This window comes from Rhinatrema bivittatum, chromosome 9 (assembly GCF_901001135.1).
Source record: "Rhinatrema bivittatum chromosome 9, aRhiBiv1.1, whole genome shotgun sequence".
NCBI lineage: Eukaryota > Metazoa > Chordata > Amphibia > Gymnophiona > Rhinatrematidae > Rhinatrema > Rhinatrema bivittatum.
The window spans coordinates 229839417-229855597 of NC_042623.1; the positions used below are offsets into that span (position 1 = coordinate 229839417).

At 46.9% G+C, this 16181-nt stretch overlaps 1 protein-coding gene across 1 annotated transcript in view; it reads right to left on the reverse strand.

Annotated features, from left to right (window-relative positions):
• Positions 1 to 803: 803 nt before the first annotated feature.
• The window catches only part of LOC115099438 (leucine-rich repeat-containing protein 15-like), a 38982-nt gene continuing 23604 nt past the window's right edge, over positions 804 to 16181 (reverse strand). Inside the window, exon 2 of the mRNA XM_029617088.1 lies at positions 804 to 2870. Coding sequence (XP_029472948.1) covers positions 1069 to 2865 — 1797 coding nt within the window. The 5' untranslated portion in view covers positions 2866 to 2870 and the 3' untranslated portion in view covers positions 804 to 1068. The remainder of the gene's footprint in view (positions 2871 to 16181) is intronic.

Here is a 16181-nt window from a genome sequence, read left to right on the forward strand (position 1 = left end):
AAACCCCCCCTTACCTTTGTTGGCAGATTTACGCCTGCTAAAAGCAGACGTAAATCTGCGCGCGCCAGTGGGCTGCTGACGCACCATCACCCGACCCGGGGGCTGGTCCGGAGGCCTCGACCACGCCCCCGGGCCGGCGCCACGCCCCCGGGCCCGCCCCCGAAATGCCGTGTCATTTAGGGAACGCCCCCTCCCGCACCTTTTAGAAAGCCCCGGGACTTAAGCGCGTCCCGGGGCTCTGCGCGCACCGGCGGCCTATGCAAAATAGGTGCTCCGGCGTGCCTATTTTGCATAGGCCGCCGGCACGCGCAGAGCCCCGGGACGCGTGTAAGTCCCGGAAAAGGGGCGGGGAGGGGGCGTGTTGGGGGCGTTCCCGAAACGACGCGGCGTTTCGGGGGCGTGACGCAGCGTTTCGGGGGCGGGCCCGGGGGCATGGCGCCGGCCCGGAGGCGTGGTCGAGGCCTCCGGACCAGCCCCCGGGACGGGTGATGGCGCGCCAGCAGCCCGCTGGCGCGCGCAGATTTACATCTGCTTTTAGCAGGCGTAAATCTGCCAACAAAGGTAAGGGGGGGGGGGGGTTAGATAGGGCCGGGGGGGTGGGTTAGGTAGGGGAAGGGAGGGGAAGTGGGGGGAGGGCAAAGGAAAGTTCCCTCCGCGGCCGCTCTGAAATCGGAGCGGCCTCGGAGGGAACAGGCAGTGCGCGCTGGGCTCGGCGCGCGCAGGTTGCACAAATGTGCACCCCCTTGCGCGCGCCGACCCCGGATTTTATAAGATACGCGTGGATACGCGCGTATCTTATAAAATCCGGCGTACTTTTGTTCGCGCCTGGTGCGCGAACAAAAGTACGCGATCGCGCACATTTTTTAAATCTACCCCATTATGTAGATACATCATCATTATAATACACTTTTGTTTTGGAACCCTACATTTTTAAATAGACCTGGCTGGCAGAGTCCCTTGGTCACGGTACTGATGGTAAAGGCCCTGGGTCATTGGAGTGACAGTAGAAGCACAGGAGTGTATAGATTTGCTTCCCATTCATTTTAGAATGGAATTCACTACCCCCCTTTAAGCTTCATTTGGTTGTTTCATTCTCATGAGAACTACATGGCTTCTTTTCTTTCTTTTGTATATTCCACATACCATTAATGTGCATAAAAGTGCTATGCAACATAATACAATCACCGCAATGACCACACCACTCTGAAGGTGGTTTAATCCCCAAAGTCCTCTCTTTGGGCCTTCTTCAGGTGAAGGTAAGCTGATTGATTTTGTCATGAATTTACTTTCACTGTCTTCTGTCGTTGTCTTGGAAAGCACTGCTGGTCTAGTTACATCGTTTGGCTTGTCAGAAGATGACTTATCGGAAGTGGCGCTGCTTGGTGTTTCTGCATTTTGGTAAACTATTGTTGAAACTGTAGTAACAACAGTTGTAGTGGCTGTACCAGGGACTGAGGGGTCATCGCTTATTAACTCTAAAATGGGTCTACCCCTTAACGAAGGTGGGTCAGAGCACACTAGTTGACTGTTGTTCCCTACTTTGAGCTGATTTGAAAGAATCCAGGTCTTCAGAAAATGGATACTAGCATCACATCTCCATGGGTTGTCATATAATTTGACCTCGCTTAGATGTTCCAGAGAATCAAAGAAGCCTGGTGGAAGCCTCCCTAATGAGTTATTTTGCAGCTGTATGTTCTTCAAACCACCTAACTTTCTGAAAAGGTTTCTAGGGAGAGACTTCAGCTTATTGTTGTGAAGGGAGATATTCTGTAGTTTAGGCAAACCATTGAAAATGTTTTCCTCCAAGCTAGCAAGAGTGTTGGTGTGAAGTGACAGCTCTAGGAGTTCATTTAAGCCATTGAAAGCATTGGTGGCGAGGGAATTTATCTTATTCCTGGACAAGATAAGCAACTGTAACTGGGTTAAATTGCTGAATACATTATTTGGAATGGTCACAAGTTGGTTGTCATATAGCCACAGTTCTTTCAATTTCTGCATTGGTCCAAATACACCTACAGTTATCTTTCCTAGTGCATTTCCAAACAGGGTTAACCTGGAGAGTTCAGGCAAATTAGCAAAAATCCCTTGTGGTAGGGCTGTAATCAGATTGTTGGACAGAAACAATTTCTGCAAATTCTGATTGTTTGAAAACAACTCAGCTGATAAGCGCCTGATCTGGTTGTGGTGTAATCCAAGCTCAGTAAGATCTCCGAGCCTATTAAGGATACCTTCAGGAATTTCTCTGAGTTTATTTTCATATAGACGAAGGGCCTGGAGCTTAGTGAGTTTTTCAAAAGATTTGGCAGGTATGTTTGTGAGGCCATTTTTTCCTAAATTCAACTTGAGAAGGTTATGCATGTGATCAAAAATTCCTTGAGGAATGAACTTTAGATTATTGCCCCAAAGTTGAAGATCTTTCAAGTTTCTGAGAGGAGTAAAGAGGGATGGATGTACCTGAGCAAGCTGATTATTGGATACCAGGAGCGTTTCTAGTTTCTCAAGATTTTTAAACAGATCATGGGGCAATTCTTGAAGCCTGTTGTTTGAAAGGCTAAGATAACGGAGGTTAACTAAGCTGTCCAATGCACCAGAACTAATTTGAGACAACTCATTTTTCTCAATTCTTAAAATGATCAACACCGATGTGTTTTGAAAAGGAGAATCCGTCAGCTCTGTGATCCGGGTATTGAAGATCTGCAGAGTTCTAATATGCTCTGGAATGGAATCTGGAACTTCGGTAACAGCTGCTCCAGAACAGTCCACTTGAGTTGGTGTAGGACAAGTGCATCCTATGGGGCATTCACCATAAACCAAGTAAGCAGTAAGAGAAAACAAAAGCAAAAATATGCAAGGCTTCCCCTCCATGATCACTGAAAAAAAAAAAGAGAAGTATTGTTAAGATCTCTAGAGATACAGTAGATGATACTTAAGAATTTAGCAATAGAGCTTCTATTATTCAAAAACACTAAAGAATAAAACCTTTCCTTGTTCCCCAACCTGTTCTGGGGGACCTCCAGCCAGTCAGGTTTTCAGGATATCCACAATGAGATAAAATTTGCATGCTATGGAGGCAATAGAGCAAGGTTGGCAACTCTGGTCCTCAAGAGCCACAAACAGGTCAGATTTTCAGGATATCCACAATGAATGGAGGCAGTGCATGAAATAGATTTGCATGCACTGCCTCCATTATATGCAAACCTATCTCCTGCATATTCATTGTGGATATCCTAAAAACCAGGCCTCTTTGTGGCTCTTGAGGACCGGAGTTGGCCAGTCCTGCAATAGAGGAAATCCTCTTTGCAGCTATGTAGCTTATGTAATCCTAGAATCACCAAGAGGAGTTTTTCAGAGATCAGGCTATTTTCTCTACAGAGGAAGTTCATTGGAAGGACAAGAAGCTGAGTCCAGCACTGGCTGGGGAAGGTGACTTCCCCAAAAAGGGGATGGGTTAAAGTAGGGTCTATATACAATGCTTCTGCTTGAGGCACTGGGGAGTTGCTGAAAAGGAGAAGCTGAGAAGAGAAAGATCCGTGTGCATGTGCAAGGTTCTTAGTGAAGGATTCCTTAGGGAAGAATGAGTAGAGCTGAGTTTTGTAAGATCACTCTAGTACCAGCCAGCGAGATCAGACCTTTTGAGAAGAGAACAAAGGGGGGAAGATCTTGATGAAAAGAATTTGTGAATATTTTTTTTTTTTAACTTAACCTAATATTTTTGGGGTACTGTCTTGGGGAAAAAAAGAGTAGTAACATCTGGAGGGGAGTTGTGGACAAGTACTGAGCAAATAAGAATAATCAGAGACAGTTACTTTATTTGCTGAGTTGGAGTATATCCGGAGATTTCAGTTTGGTTGTTTGTTTTTGGAACTGTAGAATAAATTTTCATTTTTTGAACCGCAAAGCTGGGATGAACCCTGTTTATGTGAATCTTCCCCTGGGCCTTCTGGATTTAGTCTGGTCCCCAATTTGGATGAACCCTGGTGGGAGTAGGATATTTTCCTATTTCCGGAACTGTAGAAGGGTCACTCACCACCCTCTGCAGCTGCTGAAGGTGACACCCCTTGCTATCAGGGTTATACTTAGAACATTAGAAGACCACACAGCAAGTCTGGTTCTCAGGGATACCCAAAATCCATATGCTGATACTCGATAACCAGGTTAGAACCACTGGCCCAGAGGGAACTTTGCTAGCAAACAATGTCACACTCAATGAAGGATCCCAGCTGCTTCCTGAAAGTACTGGCTTACCAAGCAATTGAAAATAAACAACCATAACGTTTTGTTCATTCACTGTGGAATTGATATGGATATGTTGCTGAAGGCATCCAGATGTTGGCTGAATTAACTCAAGCCTTCTCAGCACTCTACATCACATGACTTAAGTCTCTTCTTTATGAATAATTTCTTTTATGCATCCCAAAGGCCTTTTCATAAGCATCATCTATTTCTATCAGATTAACACAATCATCCCTGGAATCCACACCACATTACAACCTGCATTAGCAGTAATGTTAGCACATAGTTTGCAGGCTCCAAAAAGATAGTACTTTGGGACAGGCCCAGATTTTGGCATAGTCAACCTAGGCAACTGCCTCCAATGCCAAATTTTCATAAGGAATTCAGCAAGGGGTCTACAAGCTCTTGCATGCTCAGAGGCCCTGCAGCACCCTACCCTTTGCATGAGTTTCCATGGTAACAGGAAGCCCAGGGCCGGCTCTAAGGCAAATGGCACCCACCCCCACTGATAGAACCCCTTCTCCCCCAGGCTTCACTTTGACTGTGGGAGGATGGTGTCCATCACAGCCCCCTCCGGGCCTCTCTTTGGCTGCGGCAGGATGGGAGCGGCCATAGCCCCACCACCACAAAATGAGTGAAACTGGAGGTACCCAAAACGCTCATGAGCTCAAGGCACAACTGCCCAGCATGCCATATCCAAACAAGAGCTCTGAGGAAACCATTGTGGGAGGAGGGAGTGGGGTGCCAAATGGCCTTAGGCCCCATGCTGAATTCCCTTCTTGAAGTTTCTGCTATTATGGGGCCAGCACCTGTATGGAGGTCACCAGGGCAGTGATGATGACTCCAAGGTGAGGGGGAGGATTTGTACAAGATCAGCCAGGGGCGAACAATTCCGTCCCCTGCCCCAATTGCTTATGGGCACCAGCATGGTAAAGTTGGTCCCTACTTTGGGACATTCTTCTTTCATAGTTAATCAGGAAATAGTTCCACCTTAAGGGGAAACTTTTCACTGTTTGCCTAGATCGGGGCTGGGCAACAAGCCAGGTTTTCAGGATATCCCTAATGAATATACATTAGATGGATTTGCATGCACACTGCCTCAACTGTATGTAAATATGTCTCATCCATATTCATTAGGGATATGCTGATAACCAGACTGGTTGGTGGCCCTCAAGGATGAGAATTGTCCACCTTTGGCCTAGAAGTAAAGTCCATGTGTATAATTTTCAGAGGCAAAGTACACACATTGTTTTCCACTTTGTCAGATATTGTTTGAATTATTTGACATGTATTTAGATTTGGTTTGAATGTTTTTGTTTATTGATTTACTGTTTTTCTTCACTATTGTGTTTTTCCCTTGTGTTTTGTTTAACAGGTATCTGTGATGTATCTAACCTTTCTTTTGCCCTTTTTTGCTCATATTGTTATGGTCACGGTCACGACCCGGCCCTCACCTCCTTGGTCCCGTTCCATCTCCGAGAGCCTGCGGCCTGTTTCGCGGCGTCCCCACGGGGGGGACGCCACCAAGAAACCCTTCCTGGACGCCGTCTCCTTAGGCGTGTGTGCGCGCAGGAGCCTCGCTTATGAAGGCCTTTTCCCGCCACTGAAGGCCCCGCCTTACCCCTGACGTCAGATGCTGCGGCCTATGTAAGGCCGCCGCGGAGCCCAGAACTTTGCCTTGCAACGGGGTTCCTTGCGGTTCCCAGTTGCTCCGAGCCCCGGAGTGTGCTATTGCATTAGCAGCTCTGTTCCTGCCTAAGACTTGCTACGCTTCTGTGTCCAAGTCCTGTCTTTGCTCTTGCTTGGATCCAGTACCTGTCTTGCTTCAGTTCCTGCTTGGTTCCAGTAACCTGTCCTGCTTCAGTTCCTGCTTGGTTCCAGTAACCTGTCTTGCTTCAGTTCCAGCTTGGATCCAGTACCTGTCCTGCTTCAGTTCCTGCTTGGTTCCAGTAACCTGTCTTGCTTCAGTTCCAGCTTGGATCCAGTACCTGCCCTGCTTCATTTCCTGCTTGGTTCCAGTAACCTGTCCTGCTTCAGTTTCATCTTGGATCCAGTACCAGTCCTGCTTCAGTCCCTGCTTGGTCCCAGTAACCTGTGTTGCTTCAGTTCCAGCTTGGATCCAGTACCTCTCCTGCTTCAGTTCCTGCCTGATTCCGGATCCCTGCCCGTCTGCTTCAGCTCCAGCCTCCGTGATCTCCTAAGTCCCAGCGGCTGGGCTCCTACGGGCTCCTCCCGGGGGAGCACCGGCTTCCAGGGTGAATCCCCTAAGTCCCAAGCGGCTGGGCTCCTACGGGCTCCTCCCGGGGGAGTACCAGCTTCCTGGGTGAAGCTCACCGTCCATCGCCTGCCTGGTATCTGCCTCCCGGCCTGCCCTCAAGCTGAGACTATAGTCCATCTCTCTCCAGTCTCCCGCAGGCCGGCCCAAGGGTCCACTAAAACAGCTTATTCACAACACATATTTAAGGATCTTTGTTTTCATTATTTATTTTATTTTTCCTGGAAATTTCAATGTTATAACAAAACTATCGGTGGAAAAATTACTTTGCTCTAACACATAGGAGAAATATCAGTGAAAGCCATCTTTCCACTGATTTTTGTTGTTATAACATTGAAATTCCCAGCATAAATAAAATAAAAACTGAAAACCAAGGTGCCTACCTATATTTGACTACATTTGACTATATTTGAGAGCGTGCTAATCCTAATTCTAAGAACATAAGAAATTGCCATGCTGGGTCAGACAAAGGGTCCATCAAGCCCAGCATCCTGTTTCCAACAGAGGCCAAACCAGGCCACAAGAACCTGGCAATTACCCAAACACCAAGAAGATCCCATGCTACTGATGCAATTAATAGCAGTGGCTATTCCCTAAGTAAACTTGTTTAATAGCAGTTAATGGACTTCTCCTCCAAGAACTTATCCAAACCTTTTTTGAACCCAGCTACACTAAATGCACTAACCACATCCTCTGGCAACAAATTCCAGAGCTTAATTGTGCGTTGAGTGAAAAATAATTTTCTCCGATTAGTCTTAAATGTGCTACTTGCTAATTTCACGGAATGCCCCCTAGTCCTTCTATTATCCGAAAGTGTAAATAACCGATTCACATCTACTCGTTCAAGACTTTTCATGGTCTTAAAGACTTCTATCATATCCCCCCTCAGCCATCTCTTTTCCAAGCTGAACAGCCCTAACATCTTCAGTCTTTCCTCAAGTGGAGCTGTCCACCCCCTTTATCATTTTGGTTGCCCTTCTCTGTACCTTCTCCATCACAACTATATCTTTTTTTAGATGCGGCGACCAGAATTGTACACAGTATTCAAGGTGCAGTCTCACCATGGAGCGATACAGAGACATTGTTGCGGTCCCGGTCGCTAGGCTAGCGACCGGGTCCTTACCTCTCCACCGACTCCTCCGGGTCCGCCGCGATCCACTACTCCTGGGGCCTACCCGGCCGCGTGGCAGCAGCTCTCCCCACGTGGAGACGCCGCCGAAGGCCGAGCCTGACTCCTCCCCCTGCCAGGGAACGCGCGCGCACGAGGAGATGGCTCTTAAAGGTCCAGCACCCGGAAGTGCTGAACCGCCCCGTTCCTGACGTCAGACGCCGGCTAGCTATTTAAACCGGCGTCTGACTCTCCTACCTTGCCTTTGCAACGAGGTCGCTCTCCTGAGTACTTAGTTGCTTCCAGCTCTGGTTCCTGCTTGTTCCAGCCGTGCCTTGCTTCCAGCTCTGGTTCCTGCTTGTTCCAGCCGTGCCTTGCTTCCAGCTCTGGTTCCTGCTTGTTCCAGCCGTGCCTTGCTTCCAGCTCTGGTTCCTGCTTGTTCCAGTCGTGCCTTGCTTCAGCTCTGGTTCCTGCTTGTTCCAGCCGTGCCTTGCTTCCAGCTCTGGTTCCTGCTTGTTCCAGCCGTGCCTTGCTTCCAGCTCCGGTTCTGCTTGTTCCAGCCATGCCTTGCTTCCAGCTCTGGCTCCTGCTTGTTCCAGCCGTGCCTTGCTTCCAGATCCGGTTCTGCTTGTTCCAGCTGTGCCTTGCTTCCAGCTCTGGTTCCTGCTTGTTCCAGCCGTGCCTTGCTTCCAGCTCCGGTTCTGCTTGTTCCAGCCATGCCTTGCTTCCAGCTCTGGCTCCTGCTTGTTCCAGCCGTGCCTTGCTTCCAGCTCTGGTTCCTGCTTGTTCCAGCCGTGCCTTGCTTCCAGCTCCAGTTCTGCTTGTTCCAGCCATGCCTTGCTTCCAGCTCTGGCTCCTGCTTGTTCCAGCCATGCCTTGCTTCCAGCTCTGGTTCCTGCTTGTTCCAGCCATGCCTTGCTTCCAGCTCTGGTTCCTGCTTGTTCCAGCCGTGCCTTGATTCCAGCTCTGGTTCCTGCTTGTTTCAGCTGTGCCTTGATTCCAGTTCTGGTTCCAGGTTTTCCTTGTCTTCAGCCAGCCACGACCTACGGACTTCCTCACGATTCTCCCTGTCTTCAGCCTGCCACGACCAACGGACTTCTTCACAATTCTCCTATCTTCAGCAGCTTCGACCTACAGACTCCACCAGATCTCCTAAGTCCCAGCGACCCGGATCCCTACGGGCTCCTCCTAGGGGGATCTCGAGTTTCCAGGGTGAAGACTTCGTCGACTCGCTGCAGCTTGAGTCCGCCTCCCGGCTCCTTAACAACCAATAGACTTTGCCTCTATTCAGCCGGCCCAAGGGTTCACTGATTACTCTCTCCATAACAGACATTATGACATTTTCCATTTTTTTTCCCTATGTGCAACACCTTGCACTTGTCCACATTAAATTTCATCTGCCATTTGGATGCCCAATCTTCCAGTCTTGCAAGGTCCTCCTGTAATGGATCACAATCCGCTTGTGATTTAACTACTCTGAATAATTTTGTATCGTCCGCAAATTTGATAACCTCACTCGTCGTATTCCTTTCCAGATCATTTATATATATATTGAAAGGCACCGGTCCAAGTACAGATCCCTGAGGCACTCCACTGTTTACCCTTTTCCACTGAGAAAATTGACTAATCCTACTCTCTGTTTCCTGTCTTTTAACCAGTTTGTAATCCATGAAAGGACATTGCCTCCTATCCCATGACTTTTTAGTTTTCTTAGAAGACTCTCATGAGGGACTTTGTCAAACGCCTTCTGAAAATCCAAATACACTACATCTACCGGTTCACCTTTATCTACATGTTTATTAACCCTTTTAAAAAATGAAGCAGATTTGTTAGGCAAGACTTCCCTTGGGTAAATCCATGTTGACTGTGTTCCATTATACCATGTCTTTCTATATGCTCTACGATTTTGATCTTTAGAGTAGTTTCCACTATTTTACCCGGCACTGAAGTCAGACTCACTGGTCTATAGTTACCCGGATCACCCCTGGAGCCCTTTTTAAATATTGGGGTTACATTGGCCACCCTCCAGTCTTCAGGTACAATGGATGATTTTAATGATAGGTTACAAATTTTAACTAATAGATCAGAAATTTCATTTTTTAGTTCCTTCAGTACCCTAGGATGCATACCATCCGGTCCAAGTGATTTGCTACTCTTTAGTTTGTCAATCTGGTCTACTACATCTTCCCGGTTCACAGTGATTTGATTTAGTTCGTATGACTCATCACCCTTGAAAACCATCTCCGGATCTGATATCTCCCCAACATCCTCATTAGTAAACACGGAAGCAAAGAATTCATTTAGGGGTAGATTTTAATAAAGTACGCCCCCGCGTACTTTTGTTCACGCACTAGGGGGCGGATTTTAAAACGAGCGCGAATAGCCTACTTTTGGTTGCGCTCCAGGCGCAAACAAAAGTACGCTGGATTTTAGTAGATACGCGCGGAGCCGCGCGTATCCACTAAAATCCTGGATCGGCGCGCGCAAGGCTATGAATTTTGTATAGCCGGCGTGCGCCAAGCCGCGCAGCCTACCCCGTTCCCTCCAAGGCCGCTCCGAAATCGGAGCGGCCTCGGAGGGAACTTTCCTTTGCCCTCCCCTCACCTTCCCCTCCCTTCCCCTACCTAACCCACCCGCCCGGCCCTGTCTAAACCCCCCCTTACCTTTGTTGGGGGATTTACGCCTCCCGGAGGGAGGCGTAAATCCCCGTGCGCCAGCGGGCCTCCTGCGCGCCGGGCCGCGACCTGGGGGCGGTTACGGAGGGCGCGGCCACGCCCCCGGGCCGTAGCCACGCCCCCGTACCCGCCCCCAAAACGCTGCCGACACGCCCCCGAAACGCCGCGCCGACCGGGCCCGCCCCCCGACACGCCCCCGACACACCCCCCTCCGAGAACCCCGGGACTTACGCGAGTCCCGGGGCTCTGCGCGTGCCGGGAGGCCTATGTAAAATAGGCTTCCCGGCGCGCAGGGCCCTGCTCGCGTAAATCCGCCCGGTTTTGGGCGGATTTACGCGAGCAGGGCTCTGAAAAATCCGCCCCTAGGCGTCCAAATCGGCAGCCTGGGCGCGCCGAGCCGCGCAGCCTGCCTCTGTTTCCTCTGAGGCCGCTCCGAAATCGGAGCGGCCTCAGAGGGAACTTTCCTTCCACCCCCACCCCCCGCACCCCCACCTCTCCCTTCCCCTACCTATCCCACCCCCCCAGCCCTATCTAAACCCCCCTACCTTTGTTGCCAAAGTTACGCCTGCCCGAGGCAAGCGTAACTTGCGGGTGCCGGGCCGGCCACCAGCGTGCGTTTCCCCGGCCCGGGAGCAATTTCGGAGGCCTTGGCCACACCCCCAAAATGCCCCCGGGCCGGAACCATGCCCACGGCCCCGCCCCCAGATGACTCGCCGCCGCAACACGCCCCCAACACGCCCCTCCCAGGAAAGCCCTGGGACTTATGCACATCCTGGGGCTTGCGCTCGCCGCCGAGCCTATTCAACATAGGCTCGGCGCGCACAGGGGGAGCTTGGGGCAGGTTTTCGGGGGGTACGCGCGTACCCCTTTGAAAATCTGCCGCTTAGTCTTTCTGCAATGGCCTTATCTTCCCTAAGAGCCCCTTTAACCCCTCGGTCATCTAATGGTCCAACCGACTCCCTCACAGGTTTCTTGCTTCAGATATATTTTTAAAAGTTTTTATTATGAGTTTTTGCCTGTATGGCCAACTTCATTTCAAATTCTCTCTTCGCCTGTCTTATCAATGTTTTACACTTAACTTGAGAATGCTTATGTTTTAACCTATTTCCTTCAGATGGATCCTTCTTCCAATTTTTGAAGGATTTTTTTTGGCTAAAATAGCCTCTTTCACCTCACCTTTTAACCATGATGGTAATCATTTTGCCTTCCTTTCACCATTCTTAATGTGTGGAATACATCTATGAATGAATATGCCAATAAATGTCAGGAATAAGCCATAAGTGATACTTTTTTTATTGGACAAAACTAAGAAAAACAAAATATAATGGCATTTAAGGAAGGACCATCTAATCTGTCCAATAATCTTCCTGCTGCTGATCGGAGCCTACATCTGAATGTCAGCAAGTAAGCTAAAATTAAATCCTAATAAATCTGAAGCTCTGTGAGTCAACTCTAGCAGGGGTGGACAGTGATCTGAATCCCTGGGCACTATGGTTCATTGGCCCCTAACCACCCATTTGAGTCTAGGGAAGAGTGTAGTAAGCCCTCGGGCATTGCCCTATAGTGTGAATGGTCAGTGCACCTGTGCCCTCTAATGACATTCCCCAGCTGGAGATCTTACTGATGTTAGAGGGTGTGAACACTTCACCCCAAAACTAAAGTTTGTAGTCTTGGTTTCAAACTAAATTCTGGGTTGATGTTTGAGTTTCAGGTGACCGCCGTCTCAGGAATGGCCTTTGCCAAACTTTTGTTTGGTGTGGCAGCTATTTCCATGACAGCATGATCGAAAGACGATTCTGCAGGCCCTCATTCTGACCTCTGGATAACTGCATTTCCTTGTATGTAGGATTACCCAAGAAAATTGTATAAAAGGTACAGTTGGTGTAAAATGCAACAGCATGGGAGATCATAGGAAAGCAATGCAGAGACAGATCTACTCCTCTACTTTACTGGCAGATCTCCATTGGCTACCATTAGCCAAATGGTAAAAGGTACTGACAATGAGTCACAAGCCCTCAGTACCTAATCTCTCAATTAAATTGGTTATCAGCTGGCCCAGATGATAAGATCATCACAAGCTGCATTGCTGAACATCCCTGCAGTTTCCAGTATAAGGTTAATGAAAACTAGAAACAAGGCATTTTCAGGTATTATCCCAAAATTATGGCATGAGCTTCCAAGACATATATTTTGGGAATTAAACTATTTAACTTCAGGCATATTTTAAAAACCTGTGATTTGTAATCATCTATTATTATATACAGTACTTATCTGTCTTTTACTGCTATTTTAATTCATTGATTGTTGATTAAGTTTAGGATGTCCTAGGTTCAATATTTAACTAGTTATCAATGGAACTTAAGATTTAGTTGTTTTGGATAACTGGGAAAGAGGAGTTCTGTATCTTATGATCTATTTTATGTATTGCTTGTATATTTTATGATTTATCATATGTATTATTTATGCATTTGCTTATTAAACTATATGTTGATTTTATGTTATTGAAAGATTATCTCTTGTAAGCCACTTTGTTTCAAACTAGCTTCCTAAAGGAGGGATATAAAAATAAAATAAAACCTTCCCTTGAGCTTTATCTTTGCATCTAAGGATCCTCTGTGCTTATCCCAGGCTTTCTTCAGTTCAATGACTGGTTTTTTTTTTCTTTCACTGCTTCCCCTAGGAGACCATTCTATGCATTCATTGCCTTTTCTGTGAAGAAATATTTTCTAACGTTGCTCCTCAATCTGCTCTTTTTGAGCTTCATATCATCTCCTCTTGTTTAGAATGTCCTTTCCACTTAAAAATATTTGTTTTGTTCATATTTATACTTTTGAGGTATTTGAATGTATCTATTATGTCTCCCTCTCTTCTGTCCTCTAGGATGTACACAGGTAGTAGGGATGTGCATTTGTTTTTGACAAATGCTAAAAATGCAACTAAAGCCATTTTTTGTTCATTCCACATTTTTTGTATTTGTGGCATTTTTTTTTAAATGGGCCTTCCTGGCAACCAAGGCCTAGACCCGATGCCAAAGCCTAGGCCCAGTGCTAAGGCCTAAACCTGGCACCAAGGCTGAGGCTTGGGCTGGGCCAGGGTCAGGCCCTCCTGCTTTGCAGTTGCTCCCACCCTGGCCCCCACTTGCCCCTTCCAGAATCCAGTCAAAACAGGCAGGAATATGGCCTTCAGCCCACAAGTCTGAACTTTGTGTGACTAACTCTGCTGCTGCTCTCACAATAAACCACACTATCTGATCCCTGGAACCTTCAAGAGGTTCCCTTCAAGAGGATACTTTAAAATCTTCCACCAACTACTCCTCCTTATTCACTGCCTGTGCTGGAGGTCTACAGAAAATGCTATCTCCCAATCCTTCCCTCCCCATATCCTCTCCATTTCAGTTGCTTTAATATTATTATTATTATTATTATTTTTATATATAAACTGCTGTTCCTCTCCCTTTCTGCAGATCCCAGCCTTTCTGATATGGGACTCATGTAATACGTTCATGCCTAACTTGTGAGAATTGCATTCCCTTTATCAGGTTAGAGCAAAAGGAACAAATCAGGCTCAAAAAGCAAACTGTTTTCAAAGGAATGCATGCTCTAGAACAAGGGCTCACAGTATGAAGCGCCAATGGTGGTGGATGCCTGGAGCAGCCTTCTACTAGATGTGGTGGAGACAAAAACAGCAAACGGAATTAAAAGTAACCTGGGATAACCCTAGAGCTGAAGTGAGGGGGAAAGCCAGAGGTCAACTGGGTTGCACCAGGATGTAAATTGGACAGATGAGATGGGCCTAATGGTCCTTATCCACAGTCATGGTCTATGTATCTGTGGAAGGAAGGCAGAATAACTCTTGAAGGTTAGTCACAAATATATTAGATTGTGTTAAATAGACTAACAAGGCAACCACATTATTTTATTCAGAGGATTCACTTTTTTGTCTGATCCATGCATGTACTGGATCCAAAGTGCTGAACTAAAGTCTGCAATTTATAGTTTCCATGGGGGGGATGCTCTCCTATTCTTTCTTGCTTTCAATAGAGGAAATCTTTTCCTGCATGGTGTCAGCTCCAGCTGGTTTCTGCAAGGGATTTCCATAAAACTGTAAAAGAGAGAACAGCCCCAGTATAATTCAGTCAAGCTATGTCCCTTGTGTCCAAACTAACAATTTCATTCCATGGCCAGTTCAAATAGCCATATTTCTTTTAGAGATAAAAAAAAAACTCCCCATGGCACTGGAGTCTATAATTTGTATGATTACAGCTTTGTGCTTGCAATCAGCAAAATGTCTAGTAGGAAAGAAATGGCACCCACTTTTTAATTTTTAAATAATTTTACTAAAATCAACATTGGCATTCTCCCATGTTTTGTATTTGAGAGGATATGTGGTTAGTCTAAACAAAAGTGCAGGGATGTGAAGCCAAAGTGTTACTAGGCTGTCTGGATGAAGCTTTAGATAACTGAATAAGTAACATGTTTTTTAGTTGATGGTATACTGCACTAAACTCTTGTACCTTCTTGGGTCTGGTAATATTATAGTGTTACTGAGTTTTTGTCCTTTTGAATGGAATTTGCCAGGCAATTTGGGATAGCTGAGTGCCTTGGATTGTTGCTAGTGTTTCCTGATGCATTGAGAGTTACACCCAAAAGGATCTGATACTCAGTGTTCTGCTGCTAAGGCCGAACAAAGGAGCAATGGAAGGATGCTGCAAGGATGCTTCGAATCAGACCCATCCCCGCTGATCGAATGTTCAGCGAAATACATCAATACTGACATGCCGGCTATACTCATGGGAGATTTCAATCTCCACGTGGACATATCTCCTCATTCTTCCAGCTGTGAAACTTTACTCAACACACTTAACTTCATGGATTTCAAACAAATCGTTAACGAACCCACCCATAAAGCAGGCCACACACTAGATCTCATTTTCATTAACCAAGGCCTCACCCAATCCTCCCACGTAGTCTGCCTACCAGTCCCGTGGTCAGACCATATGCTTATCACCACCTCGCTGAAGACTCAACAACCTGCCCCCTTAACAAATCAGAACAACATGGTCCACTTCAGGAAGCTCTGCAACCAAGAAACCCTCAGCTCTCACTTATCTGCAGAACTCAAGCACCTGGACTTCTCGGATGTGAACACAGCCACAGCCTCCTGGTCCAAAATCACCAAAAAAGTGGCCGATAATACCTGTCCGATAACCTCTAAAGTCACTCAAGGAAATAAAGACAACAAAAAACCGTGGTATACTCCAGAACTAAAATCCTCAAAGCGTGAACTTAGGAAGAGAGAACATCTATGGCGCAAAAACCCATCTACTGCAAACCTCTTGGCTTTTAAATCCATGATGCACCAATACAGGATCTCCATTCTCCATACCAAAAGAGAATTTTATTCACAAAAAATCCACCACTTCCTCTTTGACCCTAAGGCTCTTTTCTCCTTGGTATCTACCCTCACCAAACCACCCACGACGGCTATCCCAGATGATAAAGCTGCAAGCAAAGCTGCGGAACTAGCTACTTATTTCAAGAACAAGATCTCCAACCTCTTGCCCCCTTCTAAAGAAAACAAAGATCCTACTCCTTCATTTCCCCTTGTTGCTATGTCACAACAAACTGCAACCCTGGAGGACTTTGAACCTACCTCCGCTTTAGAGATCGAAAATGTGCTTAAGAAAATCAAACCAGCTGCTCATCCCCTGGATGCCATCCCAACCAACCTCCTCATCACCTGCTCTAAAACCATCTCCAAGCCTATCGCCCAAATTATCAATAGCTCCCTAACACAGAGGCTAGTTCCTGACCCACTCAAACTCGCCATCCTAAAACCGCTCCTGAAAAAACCTAATCTCTCTCCAGATAACCCGGCCAATTTTCGCCCT